At 44.9% G+C, this 19,855-nt stretch overlaps 2 protein-coding genes across 5 annotated transcripts in view; one reads left to right on the forward strand and one right to left on the reverse strand.

The window, feature by feature from the left end:
- Positions 1-83: 83 nt before the first annotated feature.
- On the forward strand, positions 84-9,241 carry JMJD4 (jumonji domain containing 4). Its single transcript, XM_041408650.1, has 7 exons — positions 84-193; positions 2,046-2,538; positions 4,096-4,261; positions 5,437-5,562; positions 6,478-6,745; positions 7,838-7,984; positions 8,788-9,241. The coding sequence occupies exons 2-7, from the start codon at positions 2,280-2,282 to the stop codon at positions 9,097-9,099; spliced, it is 1,278 nt and encodes a 425-aa protein (XP_041264584.1). The 5' UTR covers positions 84-193; positions 2,046-2,279; the 3' UTR covers positions 9,100-9,241.
- ALS2CL (ALS2 C-terminal like) overlaps positions 9,130-19,855 on the reverse strand; it is a 32,613-nt gene continuing 21,887 nt past the window's right edge. For 2 of the 4 annotated variants that reach the window (XM_041408649.1, XM_041408646.1), the window contains 9 exons: positions 19,687-19,780; positions 18,366-18,523; positions 17,351-17,413; positions 16,744-16,917; positions 15,841-15,883; positions 15,564-15,625; positions 14,148-14,297; positions 12,631-12,727; positions 9,248-12,397 (listed from right to left, as the gene is read on the reverse strand). In XM_041408649.1, coding sequence (XP_041264583.1) covers positions 12,335-12,397; positions 12,631-12,727; positions 14,148-14,297; positions 15,564-15,625; positions 15,841-15,883; positions 16,744-16,917; positions 17,351-17,413; positions 18,366-18,523; positions 19,687-19,780 — 904 coding nt within the window. In that variant the 3' untranslated portion in view covers positions 9,248-12,334. Of the gene's footprint in view, positions 9,187-9,247; positions 12,398-12,630; positions 12,728-14,147; positions 14,298-15,563; positions 15,626-15,840; positions 15,884-16,743; positions 16,918-17,350; positions 17,414-18,365; positions 18,524-19,686; positions 19,781-19,855 lie in introns of those variants that run through there. The other 2 variants (XR_005952972.1, XM_041408647.1) reach the window with 2 other exon arrangements.

Below are 19,855 nucleotides of genomic sequence, written 5' to 3' on the forward strand. Positions count from 1 at the left end.
GCTCTCATTGGCTGAGCCCCGCGCATCTGGGCGTTTCTATTGGCTGAGCCCCGCGCCGATGCGCTCCGCTTTTCGCCTCCCCCCCGGCCCCCACCCGCCCGACGCAGAGGTTCCGGCGGCGCCCGCCATAGCCTTTCATTGTCGCCGCCGACGCCGCCATTCGCGCCGCGGGGCTGCCCCGCGGGGGGCGGGGGTGAGTGTGGCTCCTTCGGGGTGCTCCCGGTTCCTCCGGGCAGCGACGGTGGGGGTGGGACGGGACAGCGAGGTGGGGATGGCGTGTGCGACGCCCTGTGGTGTCCGGGTCCTCCCCCTCACACTGGGGAGAGCCGAGAGGGGAATTCCCTCAAGGAGGTTCCCTAATCCCGGTATTCCCATGGAGATCTCTGAGGGGGATTCCCTCATGGAGGTTCCTTAATTCCGGTGTTCCCCTGGAGATCTCTGAGGGGGATTCCCTCATGGAGGTTCCTTAATTCCGGTGTTCCCCTGGAGATCTCTGAGGGGGATTCCCTCATGGAGGTTCCTTAATTCCGGTGTTCCCCTGGAGATCTCTGAGGGGGATTCCCTCATGGAGGTTCCTTAATTCCGGTGTTCCCCTGGAGATCTCTGAGGGGGATTCCCTCATGGAGGTTCCTTAATTCCGGTGTTCCCCTGGAGATCTCTGAGGGGGATTCCCTCATGGAGGTTCCTTAATTCCGGTGTTCCCCTGGAGATCTCTGAGGGGGATTCCCTCATGGAGGTTCCTTAATTCCGGTGTTCCCCTGGAGATCTCTGAGGGGGATTCCCTCATGGAGGTTCCTTAATTCCGGTGTTCCCCTGGAGATCTCTGAGGGGGATTCCCTCATGGAGGTTCCTTAATTCCGGTGTTCCCCTGGAGATCTCTGAGGGGGATTCCCTCATGGAGGTTCCTTAATTCCGGTGTTCCCCTGGAGATCTCTGAGGGGGATTCCCTCATGGAGGTTCCTTAATTCCGGTGTTCCCCTGGAGATCTCTGAGGGGGATTCCCTCATGGAGGTTCCTTAATCCCAGTGTTCCCTTAGCACTCCCTGAGGGAGGAATTCCCTCATGGATGTCCCATAATTCTGATATTCCCTTGAAGACCTCTGCGGGAGAAATTCCCTCATGGATTTCCTTTAATCCCGGTGTTCCCTTGGAGATGTCTGAGGGAGGAATTCCCTCATGGAACTCCTTTAATCCCACTGCCATATCCCAGTGTTCCCATGGAGCTCTGTGAGGGGGGAATTCCTTCATGGATTTCCCTTAATTCCCATGTTCCCTTGGAGATCTCTGAGGGAAGAATTCCTTCATGGATGTTCCTTAATTTTGATATTTCCTTGGCACGCTGTGAGGGAGGAATTCCCTCATGGATATCCCATAATTCCCATATTCCCTTGAAACTCTGTGTGGGAGGAATTCCCTCATGGATTTCCTTTAATCCCGATATTCCCTTGGAGCTCTGGGAGGTGAGAATTCCATCATGGAAATCATTTAATCCCGCTGTGATAGCCCAGTGTTCCCTTGGAGATCTCTGAGGGAGGAATTCCCACATGGATTTCCCTTCATTCCAATATTCTCTTGGAGATCTCTGAGGGAAAATTCCCTCGTGGATGTTCCTTAATTCCCATATTCCCTCAGAGCTCTGTGGGGGAAAATTCCCTCATGGACGTTCCTTAACCCCAACATTTGGAGCTCTGTGAGGGAGGAATTCCCTCCTGGAGATCCCTAAATCCCCTTTTCCCTCAGTGTTCCCAAATCCCATCCCTGCAGCCTCTTTCCTTTATTCCCACTGTGCTCAGCCTTCCCCTTCCCTCTTTTTTTTTTGGTTTTTTTTGGGGGGGGTTTTCCCATTTTTCCCCTATTTTTATCCTTTGATTGCTCCAAATCCATGGAAAAACTCTGTGGGAAGTGCCAGAGCTGGGAACAAAGGGATGCTCCTACAGCAATCAGCATTTTCCCAAATATTTCAGGAATTTCTTTCCTTCCACCCCTTCAATTCATCAATTCCTTGGAAATATCCCACTGAAATTTTCTTTTCCTGCTTTTTTTAGGACAGAACCAGCTCTGACAAGAGGAATAAACATCCAAAAAACCCCATCCATTTTCCCAACTATCCCAAAAACCATGGAAAATCCAAATTATCCCAACACTCTTTATTCCCCTCAACTTCCTCATGATTTTCCACACTTTTAAAGCCTCAAATCCCATTTTTGGCAGGGATTTTTTTTTTGGGGATTATTTTTCCAAATTCCTTGGCTCAGCCAGGAATTTTTTTTCCAGCCTGCATGGACAGAGCAACCTTTGCCTGTTCCACCGCTTTTTTCCGGGATTTTGGGAATTCTTCTCCGCGTGCTCTCCCCGGGGGCCACGTGGATTTTATAGACAAAGCCGATTCCTTCACTTATTCCGATTTTTTCCGGGATTATCTCATTCCCAACCATCCCTGCATTTTCTCGGCCAAGTTCACCGAGGATTGGGGCAGCAGGAAAAATTGGGTGACGTGGGATGGGAAACCCAACTTTGAGCATCTCCTGCAGAAGTTTGGTAAGTCCTGGGATTTTCTCCAAATCCTAAAGGATTCAGTAATTTAGGACTGAATTTTAGGGAGAAAAGCACTAAAAAAATCAAAATTTCAAGATTTTCCTAAACTAATACATGGAATTTTTTCTATTTATTCATTCCCAAATTTTATTTTCTTTCTATATTTAAATAAATATAAAATCCTGGAGAATTTAATTATTCCAGATCCTGAAGGATTCAGCTTTATATGATTGAATTTTAGGGATAAAAGCACTTCAAAAACCCCGGAATTCCAAGTTTTTATTCTACATTAATCCATGGATTTTTTTTCCATGGGAAACCCAACTTTGAGCATCTCCTGCAGAAGTTTGGTAAGTCCTGGGATTTTCTCCAAATCCTAAAAGATTCAGCTTTTTAGGATTGAATTTTAGGGATAAAGGCACTAAAAAATCCCAAATTCCAAGCTTTTGTGCAAAATTAATCCATGGATTTTTCCCATTTCTTCACAGTTTGGTTCACAGATTCCAAGCTGAAATGTATTCCCAAATTTTCTTTATCATTTATAATTTAAATTATTTCATTTATCTTTAATTATCAAATTACCTTTATCACTTATTATTTAAATAAATTTATAATCTTGGATAATTTAATTATTCCAAATCCTGAAGGATTCACTCCTGACCCATACCTCCCTCCTAAGGGAGGAATTTAAGGGGAAAATTCCCTTTAAAGAAAAAACTGAGAAATTCAGGTCACAGCAAAGGAAAACCAGGAAAATTTGGGGCACATGGAATAAATAGCAGGAAAATCCAGGTCACTTAAAATAAACAATGTGGATTTGGATGGCGTTTCCCTGGAATATTGGGATGGTTCCTTTGGAATATTTAAAGCCCAGAATTCCACGGGGATCAGCTTGAGGGAGGTGATTTGATGGATCCTCCTCATTCCTGCAGAGGATTCCCAAGGGGATTTGTAATTCCTGGATTTTGTTTCCCTGGAATGATGGTTCTGGAATATTGGGATGGTTCCTTCAGAATATTTGAAGCCCGGAATTCCGCAGGAATGAGCTTGAGGGAGGTGATTTTACGAGTCCTCCTCATTCCCAGGGAAAATTCCTGAGGGATTTGTAATTCCTGGATTTTGTTTCCCTGGAATGATGGTTCTGGGATATAGAATATTCCTTTGGAATGTTTGAAGCCTGGAATTCCATGGGGATGAGCTTGAGTGAGATGATTTGATGAATCCTCCTGATTTCCAAGGAAAATTCCTGAGAGATTGGTAATTTCTGGATCGTGTTCCCTTGGAATGATGGTTCTGGGATATTGGGATGGTTCCTTTGGAATATTTGAAGGCCGGAATTCTGCAGGGATGAACTTCAGGGATGTGATTTGATGAATCCCTCATTCCCAAGGGATTTGTAATTCCTGGATGGTGTCCCCCTGGAATGATGGCTCTGGGATTGGGATGGTTCCTTCAGAACATTTGAAGCCCGGAATTCCGCGGGAATGAGTGTGAGGTGGAGATGATTTGATGAATCCTCCTGATTCCCAAGGAAAACTCCCGAGGGATTTGTAATTCCAGGAGAAGCCGTGGTGCCCGTTGCCAACTGCGATGTCAAGGAATACAATTCCAACCCCAAGGAGCAGCTGCCCTTCAAGGAATACGTGGAATATTGGCGGGAATACATCAGGAACGGCTACCGCTCCTCCCGGGGCTGCCTCTACCTCAAGGACTGGCACCTGAGCAGGTCAGGGATCATTCCCAACGCTCCGGCAGTGGGAATGCTCCTCTGGAGAAGGGAAGGATCCACGGAATCCTCGGAGCCCAAAGGGACTCCAGAAAAGCTGGAGAGGGATTTGGGATAAGCATGGAATGACAGGACCCAGGGAATGGTGTCCCACTTCATTTGGGAAGGAATTCCTGTTTGTGGTGGAATTCCAAGAGAAGCTGTTCCATCCATGGAAGTGCTCAAAGCCAGCTTGGAGCAGCCTGGCATAGTGGGAAGTGTCCCTGGCATGGGGCTGGAACTGGATGTTCTTTAGGATCCCATCCAACCCAAAAAATTCCATGATTCCATGATTTTCAGTTGTTCCAGTTGGGGTTTTGAGGTAAAACAGATGAGCTTGGCATCAGTGTGGAGGGAAAATATTCCAGCATTCCCTGAGGGATTCCAAAGCCTGGGCCTCCAACTCCAAAAAGAGCCCCGGATTCCTCAAATCCCTGATATTGCCTCAGCCTAATTCCCAGCTTTTATTCCTCACTCAAGATCCATTTAAACTCAATTTGGGAAGGAATTTCTGTCTGGGAGGGTGGGGAGGGGCTGGAATTCCCAGAGAAACTGTGGCTGCCCCTGGATCCCTGGAAGTGTCCGAGGCCAGGCTGGAGCAGCCTGGGACAGTTGGAATTGTCCTTGGCCATGGAATGGGATGATCCTTAAGGTGTCTTCCCACCCAAACCATTCCATGTTTTCTCCCTATGGAAAACGGCACTGGAACAGCTCCTACAGTCACATCTGGATTGGGATTTGAGTTGGGATCATTCCATGGCCGTGTTGGATTTGGGATCCTTTTGTATCCATTGGCTTTTTGGGAACATTCCCACTCCTTCCAGTTGCCTTCCCCCAGCTCTGCCTTTCCTTCTCCAGCTGGAAAAGAGCCTTGGGAAGGAATTTTCCCTGTGGGAATGGGGAGGGGTTGGGATGGAATTCCCACAGAAGCCATGGCTGCCCCTGAATCCCTGGAAGTGCCCAAGACCAGCTTGGAACAATCTGGGATAGTGAAAATTTGGGATAAACTGCTCCTTCAACTCCCTTCCACCCCAAACCCCTGGAATTCCATCCTAAAGGATCCACCTTGCTCTTCCCACTGCATTCGGGGGATCCTGTTTTCCTGAGCTGCTTTTCCAAGCGTTTGTGTTTTCCAGAGCTTTTCCAGAGCAGGATGTTTACACCACTCCCGTGTATTTTTCCTCGGATTGGCTCAACGAATATTGGGATGCCGTGGCCGTGGATGATTTTAGGTTCGTCTACATGGGACCCAAGGGATCCTGGTAAGGCTCTCATCCCAAAAAACTCCTTTTCCAGCTGAATATCCCAGGAAATTATCCCAGTATCCCTCAGGACAACCAGGCAGGTCTCCCGGTGTCCCAGCTGGTTCTGGATGGGAGGGAAAAGGGAAAACCCCAAATTGTACCCACAAAAAAAAAAAAAAAAGAAAAAGGGATCTGGGAGATTAGAGGAAAAATTCCCTTGGGATCAGCCACTTGGAATGTGCAGGGATAACTCCAGTGTTTTGCAGGGGAAAATTCCAGGTGAAAATTCCAGCACAGTATTGATTCTAAAGTTGCATTTTTAATTCCCTGCCCTTGAGGGATTTTTGGGATAAATTGAAGAGAAGCACAGAGGATATAAAGCACTCCATTATCCAGCCAGAGTTCCATCAGGAATGTTGGGATCAGTATCCATATAATGGCCTTTTAATAACCAAAACTCCATAATCCAACCAAAATTCCCTGAGGAATTTTGGGATCGGTATGGACACAGTGGCTTTTTAATATCCAAAACTCCACAATCCAACTGAAATTCCTTATGGAATTTTGGGATCAGGATGGACAAGTGGCTTTTTAATATCCAAAACTCCATCATCCAACCAAAATTCCATGAGGAATTTTGGGATTGGTATGGATACACTGGCTTTTTAATATTCAAAACTCCACAATCCAACCAAAATTCCTTAGGGAATTTTGGGATCAGTATCCACATAATGCCCTATTAATAACCAAAATTCCATAATCCAACTGAAATTTCTTGAGGAATTTTGGGATCAGTATCCATATAGTGGCCTTTTATTAGCCAAAGTCCATAATCCATGAGGAATTTTGGATCAGCACCTCAGCTTCTCAACAACTCGAATCCCTGTCGGAATTTTTTGGGATTGATTCCCGCCCATCCCTGATTTTTCCCAGGACGCCGTTCCATGCCGACGTCTTCCGCTCCTACAGCTGGTCAGCCAACGTCTGTGGCAGGAAGAAATGGCTCCTGTATCCCGCGGGACAGGAGGAATTCCTGAAGGATCGCCACGGGAATCTCCCCTTTGACGTGACGGCTCCGGATCTTCGGGATAAGAGGATTTATCCGCGCTACAGCCAGAGCCAACCCCCTCTGGAAATTCTCCAGGAAGCCGGAGAGATCGTCTTCATTCCAAGCGGGTGGCACCACCAGGTTTATAACCTGGTGAGGGAATGGATCCCGCTGGGAATTGCTCTTGGATCGGGAAGTGGGATCCCAGAGGTTTTGTTGGGATGGACGGAAATTGGGATTTTCTGGGAAAAGGTTGATCTGTTCTCCCGCGTGATGTTGGGAAGGAATGGTTTGGAATGGTTTTCCCAGAGAAGCTCCATCCCTGGAAGTGTCCAAGGATGGCTTGGATGAGGCTTGGAGCACCTGGGAGAGTGGGAATGGGATGGTCCTTGAGGTCCTTTTCCACCCAAACCAAGGTGGGAATTCCATGGCATAGAATTGGGGTGAGGAGGAGGAGGAGGAAGATCCTGGGAAAAAGGAAGAGGAAAGGATGAAAATCCTTCCCAGGAAGGAGGAATTCCAGCTTGGAGCACCATGCACCATGGATAGTGGGAAGTGTCCCTGCCCATGGAATGGGATGATCCTTAAGATCCCGTGAGATGGGATTTTTGGAGCAGCACATTCCATATTATCATTCCTAATAACTTTATTAGTTGCTAATTACTAATTATCCATGGATTATCCCAAATTTTTCCCTCAGGAAGACACCATCTCCATCAACCACAGCTGGTTCAGTGGCTGCATTTTGGGAACTGGGGACAATTTGGTTTTCTAAAGAAGGAATCAGATTTTTGGAGTGGCACATTCCATATTATCATCCCTAATAATTTATTTATTGACTAATTGCTAATTATCCATGAATTATCCCAGATTTTTCCCTCAGGAAGACACCATTTCCATCAACCACAGCTCGGTCAATGGCTGCATTTTGGGAACTGGGGACAATTTGGTTTTCTAAAGAAGGAATCAGATTTTTGGAGTGGCACATTCCATATTATCATCCCTAATAATTTATTTATTGACTAATTACTAATTATCCATGGATTATCCCAAATTTTTCCCTCAGGAAGACACCATCTCCATCAACCACAGCTGGGTCAGCGGCAGCATTTTGGGAATGAGGGACATCTTGGGTTGCTCAGGAATAGAATTTTTGGAGCAGCACATCCCATATTATCATCCCTAATAACTTAATTAGTGACTAACTACTAATTATCCATGGATTATCCCAAATTTTTCCCTCAGGAAGACACCATCTCCATCAACCACAACTGGGTCAACGGCTGCAACGTGGCCGTCATGTGGAGCTTCCTGCAGGATGAGCTGGCGGCCGTCCAGAGGGAAATCAGCCAATGGAAAGATCCCATTGACGACTGGCACCTCCAGTGCCAGGTACATCCCGGATTATCCCAGATTATCCCGGAATTCCGGGATTATTGGAGTTCTTGCAGCAGAATTTCCCTGGTTTTTAAGGAAGTAGGAGTTGGGGACGGGTTTGTTTTGTTGGGAAATACTCCCTATGAAAGTTTGGGAATGTTCCCCGTAAAAGTGTGGGAATTGCTTCTGGTTATTGGCTGTGTCCAGGTTGGAATGTTGGTTGGAAAGATGGAAAACTTAAGGATCAAGAGAGCTGGAAATGTTCCCCTGGAGAAGGGAAAGTTTCAGGGAGAAACCTCAGAGCCCCTTCCAGAGCCTAAAGCTGCTCCAGAAAAGCTGGAGAGGGATTTGGGATAAGCATGGAATGACAAGACACGGGGAATGGCTTCCCATTGGAAAAATGGGGATTTAGATGGGATTTTGGGCAGGAATTCCTGGCTGGGATAGAATTCCCAGAGAAGCTGTGGCTGCCCCTGGATCTGGGAAAGAGTCCAAAAGACCAAACTCCATAACCCAACCAAAATTCCATGAGGAAGAGGGTGGGTGAAATTCCTTCCAAAATTCTCCAGATGAATAAAATTCCAAGTTGACTTCTGGAAGCTGTTCCCTCTCCTTGGGTTGATTTCCTTCCAAAAATGAATATTTGGGAAAAACAACCTGGTGTCTTTGGCTCCAGAAGCAATTCCAATGAAAAAATTATTAAACATAATTATTTATGATTCCAAAGAATTCCTAACTCCATAACATCCAATTTTAGGGATTTTTCCTGGATTTTTCCCGCTGTCATTCCCGTTTTCACTCCGTTTCCCCCCCTTTAGCTGATCATGAAATCCTGCACAGGCATCGACTACAAGGAATTCTACAACTTCCTCAAAGTCATCGCGGAAAACCGGATTTCCGTCCTGGAGAAGGGCCTGGATGAGGAATCCTCATCCCAGAACAATTCCAAAGCCGCCATTTCCACCCTGGGAATGCTGCACGCCGTGTTCGACCTGAAGAGGACGGTGAAGGTGCTGAGCTCGTTAAGCGCTAACGAGGATTTCCGGAAGCTGGATCTGACTTCCCTGTCTCCTCCTCCGGAGGCTCTGCTCCAGCACCTGGAATCGGCCATAGACACGGCCCTGCTCTGAATTCCCGCTTTTCCAAGATGTTTTCCAAAGGTTTGGAGGAAATGGACTTGGAGAAGAGCTTTACTCCACTGGGAGGAGGGAGAACATCTGGAAAGGAGGGAGAACGTTCCCAAAGTTCTGAGTGGTTTGGAGGAGTTAAGGACCGCTTTTCCAAGATGTTTTCCAAAGGTTTGGAGGAAATGGACTTGGAGAAGAGCTTTACTCCACTGAGAGGAGGGAGAACATCTGGGAAGGAGGGAGAACGTTCCCAAAGTTCCGAGTGGTTTGGAGGAATTAGGGAAAAAACCATCCCAGCCAAAGGAAAATCCCAAACTTCCTTAGGATTCTGAGCTTCGCTCAGGGAAAAAAATTCCCTCTGGATCATCTGGCATTGGAATGAAGCAAATTCCCTGTGCTTAAGCTCAGCTTTGTTAAAACCTCTCCTCTTCCAGGTGCAGCTCAGCTTTTCCATCCTATTTTTAGGGAATTCCAGCTGGTGAATTCCATGGGAGCCTGAGCTGGAGCCAGCACCTGGAATCGGCCATAGACACGGCCCTGCTCAGAATTCCCGCTTTTCCAGCTTTTTTCCAAAGGCTTTGGAAGAAATAGACTTGGACAAGAGCTTTACTCCAGCAGGAGGAGGGAGAACATTCCCCAAGTTCTGAGTGGTTTGGAGGAATTAGGGAAAAAACCATCCCAGCCAAAGGAAAATCCCAAACTTCCTTAGGATTCTGAGCTTCACTCAGGGAAAAAAATTCCCTATGGATCAAGTCTGGATGTGGAAAGAAGCAAATTCCCTGTGCTTAAGCTCAGCTTTGTTAAAATCTCTCCTCTTCCAGGTGCAGCTCAGCTTTTCCATCCTATTTTTAGGGAATTCCAGCTGGTGAATTCCATGGGAGCCTGAGCTGGAGCTTGGATTTGGGAATGTTGATTCCGTGTCTTCCAAAGTGGGATTTCCAAAGCTGAGACGCTCAGGATTAAATTTAATTTAATTCAACTCGGAGCAAAACCTGCCTTGACTCATCCCAACAAACAACAGGAATGGGAATGTGCTCCCAAAATTCCACGCTCTATCCCAAGCTCAAGAATTCCCTCCAGGAAAGATCAGAAAAGTTCTGAGTGGTTTGGAGGAATTAGGGAAAAAAACCATCCCAGCTAAAGGAAAATCCCAGCTTTTTTAGGATTCTGAGCAGGCACTCAGGGAAAAAAATTCCTTGTGGAATATTTTTGTGGATCCAGCACCTCCTGCACGCTTCCACAGCACAATTCCCACCCAGAATATTCCCAGTGGACCCTGCCCCCTCCTGCTTTTCCTTGGAAAAATCAAAAACCTGGAAGCACAAATGGCTGCACACTGTTACCTTCAGGCCTCGCTTGAATTCTTCCCGAAATCAAAACCAAGGAAAACTTGGAATTTCGGGAAGTTTTAGGAAGTCAAACTGAAAATCCACCTCGAATTCCTTGGAATTTTTACCCCCCCCTGCACTTTGCATGTCCTTTCCCAGTAGGAATTTTGCATTTTTTTCTTCCTTCCTAAAAATATCAAGGAGCCGTTTTTCCTTAATTTAGGAAATTCCCGGATTCCTGAAGACAACAAGGAGCACGCAGAGCCTGGAATCTTCAAAATTCCAAGAGTTTTATTTAAATAAAAATTCCTGGCAAACTTCCAGTCAGATTCTCTCATTAATATATTAATTCTTAATTAGTTAATATAGTAATTAATCTGTTATTTATTAAAGGATAAAATTTGGGGAAAATGGGAGGAAAAAACCTGGGGGGGTTTTGTTTTCCCAGAGTCACCTGGATAAGGCAAAACAATTCCTTGGAAAAATGAAGAAATTCCTGGGAAAAATGACAAAAATCCCATTTATTTTTTAAAAAATCCCTTTTTATTTGGACTTCCAATTCTTCATTCCCAAAAATATCAAGGATCCACTTTTCCTTCGTTTAGAAAATTCCCAAATTCCTGCAAACAAAGAGGAATGGGAGAAGGAGCACGTGGATCCTGGAATTTCTTCAAAATTCCAAGAATTTTAGTTAAATAAAAATTCCTGGCAAACTGCCATGGGATTCTCTCATTAACATATTAATTCTTGTAATTAATCTGTTATTTTTTAAATTATAAAATTCGGGAAAAATGGGAGGAAAAAACTTGGGGGGTGGGGGGGGTTGTTTTCCCAGAGTCACATGGATAAAGCAAAAAAATTCCTTAGAAAAATTTAAAAATCCCAAGGGAAAAATGACAAAAATCCCATTTTTTGTGAGCTTTGGATTTCCAATTCTTCATTTCCAAAAATACCAAGGAGCACTTTCCTTAATTTAGAAAAATCAGGAAAACTTGGGAAAAACAGCTGGAAAAAAAGCTTGGGGAGTTTTATTTTCCTGGATAAGGAAAAAATTACCAGGAAGAATGAAAGAACTGTAAAAAATGAGATTTTTTAAGGCTATTTTTAAATTATTTTGGGATGCTGGGAACAGCATCCCGAATATCCATTGGGAATATCCCAGATATCCATTGGGAATATTCCAAATATTCCTTTTCCACGGGAAATTCCAGCTCGGAGCACGAAGCACCTCCGGGATTGGCAGGGCACAAATCCAGCTGGGATTGTGGAGTTTTTATTCCATATTTTCTGCTTGTTTTCCCAGAATTTCCCAAAATCCGGGAAAAATCCGTGTTTTTTCCGAGCCCTCCAGAATTCCAAAGAAACACAGGATTATCCAAGGTGTGGGATCACCCCTGAGGTCTCCCAAGGAGAAATAAAAATTTTGGAGCACGGGAAAAATGGGGAAATTTGGGAATAGCAGCTTCCAAATGGAATTGGAGAAGTCCTGAGCTGGGAAAAGTAGCAAAAGGAGTGTTGGGAAAAATCTCTTCTCATTCCTGGAATTTTTAGGAGTTTTGGGATGAGCTCTCCTTCCCAGTCCAAGAAATCTTCTTAAAAATTGGGTTTTCCCAAAGAAATTCCTTCTTTTTCTGGGAATATTCCAGTGCAAAAATAAAAAACCCATCCCGAGCAGGAAAAGGAGATTTTTCCCGGGAATTATTTGCAGGAAAAGGGGATAAAACTCAAAACAAAAACAAAACCAAAAACCTTGGAGATGAAAATTCCAGCCCTTCCAGTGTTTTTGGGATCAGGAAAACCTCGGCTGGGGAGGAATTCTTCCCTTTAAAGGCAGCCAGGGATACAATTCCCGCTTTTTCCAAAGGGGTTTGGTCCAGAAAATTCGGAAAAATTCACATTTTCCCTATGGATCAGGAGCTGTGGGAGTTTTCCTTCGGATGGAGCCGGATCCTCTGGATGTGTTCATAGCACGACTGGGGAGGGAACAGAGCAAAAATTAGGGAAAAATTTGGGAATTCTGGGATCAAATCCAATCTGCGGCAGGCAGAGAATCCCTGCTGATCTCACAGAGAATTCCAATAGAATTCAATCTGTCCAAAGTCAAGGATTAGGATTTTTTCCCAGCCTAGCAAGGGAATAAATTCCTGAAAATTCCATTCCAGAAAAACTGGAATTTTGCTGGAATTCCTGGAAAAAATTCCCTCACCTCCAGTGCCGTCAGCAGGAAATCCAACATTCCTCCCTGGTTGGTCGGATCCATCAAATCCCGGATCAGATGGATTTCAGCTCCCAGGTGTTGGATCCTAAGGAAAAACAAATCCCAAAATCAGGGAAAAATCTCAGGGCACGTGGAAGGGTTGGAATTTTGGAGAGGAGGAAGAGGGAAACTCTGGAATTCCAACGCTGATTGCTGGTGCATCCGGATCTGCTGGAGGGATCTGGGATTTCAAAATTCCAGAATCCCGGAATCCCAGAACTTCAGAATTCCAGAATCCCAGATTCCCGGAGTGCTTGGGGTTGGAAAGCTCCTTCAGGATTATCCATGAGCAGGGACATCCCATTATCCCAATTTTCCCCAAGCGTTTCCAACCAGGAACACTTCCAGGGATGGAGCAGCCGCAACTTGAGATGCTCCATCCCAAGAAAATTCCAGATCCATCCATAGGAAATTCCAACTGCTGGATGGAGTTTTGGATTCCTCATCTCCCAAAGGAATCCCAGTTCCTGCTGAGGATGGCAAATTCCTGTAGGAATCCCAGAATTCCAGAGTGTTTGGGGTTGGAAAGGTCCTTAAAGATGATCCATGGGCAGGGACCTCCCACTATCCCAATTTTCTATGGGATAAGAGACGGAGACTCTGGAATTCCGGGATAAAAGGAATATGATTTTCCATTAAAAGCCTGGAATATCATCTGGGTTAAGAGATGGACACTGTGGAATTCCAGGATGAAAGGAATCTGTTTTTCCATTAAAATCCTGGAATATTGTCTGGGATAAAACATGGACACTCTGGAATTCCAGGATAAAAGGAATCCCATTTCCATGAAATATCCTTTGGGATAAAACATGGACTCTCCAGAATTACGGGATAAAAGGAATCTGATTTTACATCAAATATCCTTTGGGATAACACACAGACATTCTGGAATTCTGGGATAAAAGGAATCTGATTTTCCATTAAATATCCTTTGGGATAGGACACAGACACTCAGGAATTCTGGGATAAACAGAATCACTTTTTCCAGGAAAACCCTGGAATATTGTCTAGGATAAGACACGGACACTCTGGAATTGTGGGATAAAAGGAATCTGATATTCCATGAAAACCCTGGAATATCATCTGGGATAAGAGATGGACACTCTGGAATTCCAAGATAAAAGGAATCCCATTTCTATGAAATATCCTTTGGGATAAGACACAGACATTCTGGAATTCTGGGATAAAAGGAATCTGATTTTCCATGAAATATCGTCTGGGATAAGACACGGACGTTCTAGAATTCTGGGATTAAAGGAATCTGATTTCCCACAAAATATCCTTTGGGATAAGACATGACCACTCCAGAATCCCATCAGCACTTTATATCCCAAAAACCCAACCACACCTCCGGGAAAAAAAAAAAACAAAAAACCCCAACCCGACACATCCAACCCCACATCCCAAAGGTTTTCATTGGAATTCTTCCACCCGGGAATATTCCAGAGGGGAAGAATTCCGCTCACTTGGCTCGGGACACGACGAACACGAGGAGCGGCAGGAGATCGTCCATGGGCAGCCGGTAATCCGCGCCCAGCAGCCGCGACGCCGTGCGCTCCAGCTCCTCGTAGGTCTTCCAGAGGATTACCAGCTTTTCCCTGGGATCCACCGTGGTGCTGCCGGGATAAAGGAGACATGGAAAAGTTTAATTTTCCCACAGGAAAAGTGGGAATTAAGAAAAAGACCCAACAAATTAGGGATGAAAGGATTTCAGGAGATTTGGAGTTCATGGATTGGCCCCAAAGGGTGGAGAAAAGAGGAGGCACCAAAGTTGGGCCAAGAGATATTCCAGGGTGGAATGGGACATTCCTGGTGTCTCCAGCATGGAATGGGACATTCCTGGTGCCTGAAACATGGAATGGGACACTCCTGGTGACTGAAATATGGAATGGGACACTCCTGGTGCCTGAAACATGGAATGGGACACTCCTGGTGACTGAAATATGGAATGGGACACTCCTGGTGCCTGAAAGATGGAATGGGACATTCCTGGTGTCTGAAATATGGAATGGGACACTCCTGGTGCCTGAAACATGGAATGGGACACTCCTGGTGTCTCCCATATGGAACGGGACATTCCTGGAGATCCTCTTCCAGAGGATTACCAGCTTTTCTCTGGGATCCACCGTGGTGCTGTCAGGATAAAAGAGCCATGGAAAAGCTGCATCCAGAAAAGCGGGATTTTTTAAAAAAATTAGGGATTAAAGGATTTCATGGATTGGCCCCAAAGGGTGGAGGAAAGAGGAGGCACCAAAGTTGGGCCAGGAGATATTCCAGGGTGGAATGGGACATTTGAGGATTTGAGGAATTCTGAGCTCTTTTTGGAGCTAGAGGCCAAGGCTTTGCAATCCCTCAGGGAATGCTGGAATATTTTCCCTCCATGCTGATGCTGAGCTCGTCTGCTTTGCCTCAAAACCCCAACTGGAACAACTGAAAATCATGGAATCATGGAATTTTTGGGGTTGGATGGGATCCTAAAGAACATCCAGTTCCAACCCCATGCCAGGGACACTTCCCACTATCCCAGGGTGCTCCGAGTGTCCATCCCGGCCTTGGGCACTGCCAGGGATCCAGGGGCAGCCAGAGGTTCTCTGGGAATTCCATCCCAGCCCCTCCCAGCCAGGAACTCCTTCCCAGGGAATATCTGTGGGAAGTGAAGATGCTGAGCAGGGAATTGCCAGATTTCATCATCGATGTCTTCATGGAATTTTGGAGGAAAAAGTTCCATGGAATTCACTTTGTACCAGGAAGCACATCCCAAACAACTCTTCCTTAAATAGTGAATGGAATGGCCCGGGAATGCTTTTGAACAGGTACCAATTCCTGGCACTTCCCAAAAAAAATCCCTGGATTTCAGTGGGAAGAGCCGAACAAGGACTCACATGAGCTTCTGCAGACACTCGGTGGCAGACAGGAAACATTTATCCTTGATCAGGGAGCGCCTCTGGAAAAGAGACAGGGATACCTCTGGAATACCGAGGGCAGAGATTCTGGAGCCATCCCACAAAATCTCTGTGGAAATCCACAGGCAGCGCCTCCGGATGGGAACTGATCATGGAGCTCAGATTCCTGGGATTCATTTGGAGAAGCTCTGTCCTCATCCAAGCCCGATTCCATGTCCCGTTCCCATTCCCAGCTGGCTCCAAGCATTTTCCTTACCTGGTTGGAGGTCAGGGTGAGATCTTTGAGAGGCCACAGGTGCCTGGAAAGGGAAAAGCGGGATTTAGGATGGATTCCGTCCTGAATCCCATCGGTTCTTCCATCTCCTCCTCCGAGGTGCTGCCAAAGCCTCGGAGGCTCCACCTGCTCCTCTCCTGGCCCTGCTCCAGGTGGGATTTGCATCAGGAACCTGGGAGCTCCCACTCCATGGATCCACTTCCCTCCATCCCATGGATCCACTTCCATCAGAGCTCCCATCCAATGGATCCACTTCCCTGGGAATCCCATCCCATGGATCCACTTCCCTGGGAGTTCCCATCCCATGGATCCACTTCCCTCAGAGATCCCATTCCACGGAGCTTCCCTGGGAGCTCCGATCAGAGTTCGCGTTCCTCAGCGATGATCCTGGGATAATCCATGAGAAATTTTGGCACTTTTGGATCCAATTCCTCTCATTTCTTTTGGACAGAATCCAATTGAGACCCTGGATCTGCTGTGCTCCTGAAACCCCAGAGGAAAATTCCCAAGCTGTTTTCCATCACTTCCAGAGGTGGATCCAGGAGTAGGAATGGATAAGGGAAACATCTGCCTCCACTTTTTACATCTTTTCAGTCAGTATTCCCACATTTTTACAGGGAATACCCTGGAATGAACATTCCTTTTCCAAAATATTTATCAATTCTGGATGATTCAGAGCAAAACATCTGGGAATTTTCCACACAAAAATGAGAATTAGTAGGGATAACAGCAGTTTTCCATTACCAATTTTTCTTCCATCCAAACATTTCCGAGTAGGAATTCTGGGAGAAAACCCAGCGAAAAACTGGGAAAAACCAATGACAAATCCAACAAACAACTCAACCTTTCCGGGATTTTCCCTGGGGATGGAAAAATCCCGCTTACTTCTGCACATCCAGGAATTCCAGGAGCTGGATATCCGGGAAGAGGCTGAGCTCCACAATTCCCTGGCAGTAGAGCTCGTCCTCCCGCTGGTGCTGGAGCATGTAGAGCATGGAGAGCTCGGGATAGAATCCAGGCAGGATCAGCGGCAGCACCAGGCTGGAGCCCTTCCCGAGACTGGAAAACAGGGAAAAAAATCCAGGATTTTCCAGGGAAATCCATGTGGATATTCCCAAACCCACAGAAGAGGCATTTCCAAGGGGTTTTCCTTGTTTTCCGCTCTTCCGAGCTTGGCACGGTCAGGTTGTGGTGGCCACAAGTTAATCCAAGAGGATCTGGTGCTCCAGGAGATCTCCAGGGAATTCACTGGGAAAAACTTGGGGCTCCAGGAGATCTCCAGGGAATTCACTGGGAGAAACCTGGAGCTCCAGATCTCAGGAGTCACCAGGAAAAACCTGGAGCTCCAGGAGATCTTTGGAGCCACTGGGAAAAACCTGGGCATGAAGCCTGGCTCAAGCAGACAAACATGAGCTCAGCACTTCCTGAATTCCAGAACCCCTCGTAAATCCCACCGGGATCTGAACACGGAACCCCCGGAGGTGCCACCAACCTGGGATCCGTGTCCTCCGAAGGCGCGCGGCCCTTCCGCTCCAGGGCCAACCGGAGCAAACCCCTGGACACAAAAACAAGGATTAATTCCTTCCCTGTTTTTTTTTAAGGATAATTTGTTCCCAAAGGACGAGCTGTCCCAGCATCCAGTGTGAGATCAGTGGAAATCCCTGGAATTCTGGCAGAGTTGTTGCAGTGTTTGAGGTTTCTGCTCGAGCAGCAGAAGCATCAGGAATGGCTGAGAATTCCAGAATTTCCAAGGATTCTAAAGAGCAGAGTGGTCACAATTCCCAACCCCACTCTGGAAAAGCAGCTGGGCTTTGCCTTGATTTCCCAGAGAATCCTGGAATGGTTCGGGTTGGATTTTAGGAAGGAATTCCTGGCTGGGAGGGTGAGGAGGGGCTGGGATGGAATTCCCAGAAAATCTGCGGCTGCCCCTGGATCCCTGGAAGTCCAAGGAGAGGTTGGACAGGGCTTGGAGCACCTGGAATAGCAGGAAGGGATTGGAGCTGGATGAGGTATCCAACCCAAAGCACTCCATGATCCCATTTTTCCTTCAGTCACGGATTTCCAGCCCCATGGATTTGTGCTCTGATTGACACTGTTACCTCAAGGAATCAACTCTCCCAGGAACTCCCAAAGACTCTCAAGAATTCCAAAGAACTCTCAAGAATTCTGAACAATTCCCAAGAATTCTAAAGAACTCCCAAGAATTCCAAAGAACTCCCAAGAACTCTGAACAATTCCCAAGAATTCTAAAGAACTCCCAAGAATTCCAAAGAACTCCCAAGAACTCTGAACAATTCCCAAATTCCAAAGAACTCCCAAGAATTCCAAAGAACTCCCAAGAATTCTGAACAATTCCCAAGAATTCCAAAGAACTCCCAAGAATTCCAAAGAACTCCCAAGAACTCCAAAGAAAACAGGAACACAAGTAAGGCCCACCTCCTAATCCCACGATCCCAAAGATCCACTCCATGCTCCCACCCCATGGAAAACCTCCATGTTGGACTCACCGGTAGAATTCCCAAATTTTCTTGGAGTAGAACTTGACCTCCTCCTGCGCCATGGCCAGCAGGTGCCGGTTGGCCCCGATCCCGGAATATGTTGCCTGGAACGCCACGGTCAGAGCCCTGAGCAGCTTTCCCAAGGGATGCAGGGAAGATTCCAACGCCTGGAAAATCCAATTTCATGGATCAGGAGGAGAGGGAAAGCCGCAAAGGGCACCTGGATTTCTCTCAGAATTCCCAGCTGGAATTTGGGATCTTCTGGATGCCATAAATGCTCTCTGCTCCCTTTTCCGGCTAGGATTTGCTGGGATATTCCAGAGGGAGCAAAAGGTGCTCCAGGAAAAAGTGGATGAGGAAAAAATCACCTCACTATTTATTAAATAAATTCTTTATTATTACTTTTTCTATCCTACAAATTCTCTGTTTTTTAAACAAATTCTCTATTTATTAATTATTATTAATTATCTATTTACTTAAATTCTCTATTACTAAAATCTCAATTGTGTAAGTTCTTTATTCTTAAATTCTCTAATTATTATTAAATTCTCTATTTTTAAATTATCCATTATATAAATTCTTTATTTATTCTTAAATTCACTATTATATATATTTTCTATTATTAAATTGTGTTTATTATTAAATTCTCCATTATTAAATTATCTATTAATTCTGTTATTAAATTAGCTATTATAGTAAATTTTCTATTATTAAATTCCCAATTTATTATTTAAGTCTCCATAATTAAATTGACTATTAATTATTAAGCTATTTATTATTAAATGCTTTATTATTAAATTGTCTATTTAATATTAAATTCTCTATTATTAAATTCTTTATTATTCAATTTACTGATTATACAAATTCTCAATTTATTATAAATTCTCTATTTATTATTAAATTATCCATTATTAAATTCCCTGTTTATTCTATAAATTCCTTAATTATTATTAAATTATCCATTATTAAAATCCCTTTTATTATTAAATGCTTTATTATTAAATTGTCTATTTAATATTAAATTCTTTATTATTCAATTTACTGATTATACAAATTCTCAATTTATTATAAATTCTCTATTTATTATTAAATTATCCATTATTAAATTCCCTTTTTAAAATACAAATCCCTTTATTAGCAAATTCCTTATTAATAACATAAATCTTTATTATTTAATTCTCTAATTATTAATAAATTCTCTACTATGAATTTTTTTCTTCTATAAATCCTGTTATTCAATTATTTATCATCAAATCCTGAATTTTGATATTTTTAATAATGAAAATTGTATTAATTTTTGATAATTTTATTCAACAATTTCAATCCTCACCTTCTCCAAGTAACTCTGGATCGACTCTGGCTCCTGGTGCTGGACGAGCTCTTCCAGGATCTCCTCAATTTTCCAAGAAATCTCCTCAGCGCCTCTGGAAAAATGGGAATTAAGGAGGGAAAACCACCCACGGATAAATCCCAACTGGCAGATTCCAAAGGGGCATTAA

Source organism: Onychostruthus taczanowskii, unplaced genomic scaffold (assembly GCF_017590055.1).
Source record: "Onychostruthus taczanowskii isolate IOZ18803 unplaced genomic scaffold, ASM1759005v1 scaffold3, whole genome shotgun sequence".
NCBI classification, from domain to species: domain Eukaryota; kingdom Metazoa; phylum Chordata; class Aves; order Passeriformes; family Passeridae; genus Onychostruthus; species Onychostruthus taczanowskii.

Coding starts and splice junctions, on each gene's coding strand:
- JMJD4 (XM_041408650.1), top strand. CDS start 2,280: ATGGACAGAGCAACCTTTGCCTGTTCCACCGCTTTTTTCCGGGATTTT. Junction 4,262..5,436: donor AAGGACTGGCACCTGAGCAG/GTCAGGGATCAT, acceptor TGTGTTTTCCAG/AGCTTTTCCAGAGCAGGATG. Junction 6,746..7,837: donor ACCACCAGGTTTATAACCTG/GTGAGGGAATGG, acceptor TTTTTCCCTCAG/GAAGACACCATCTCCATCAA.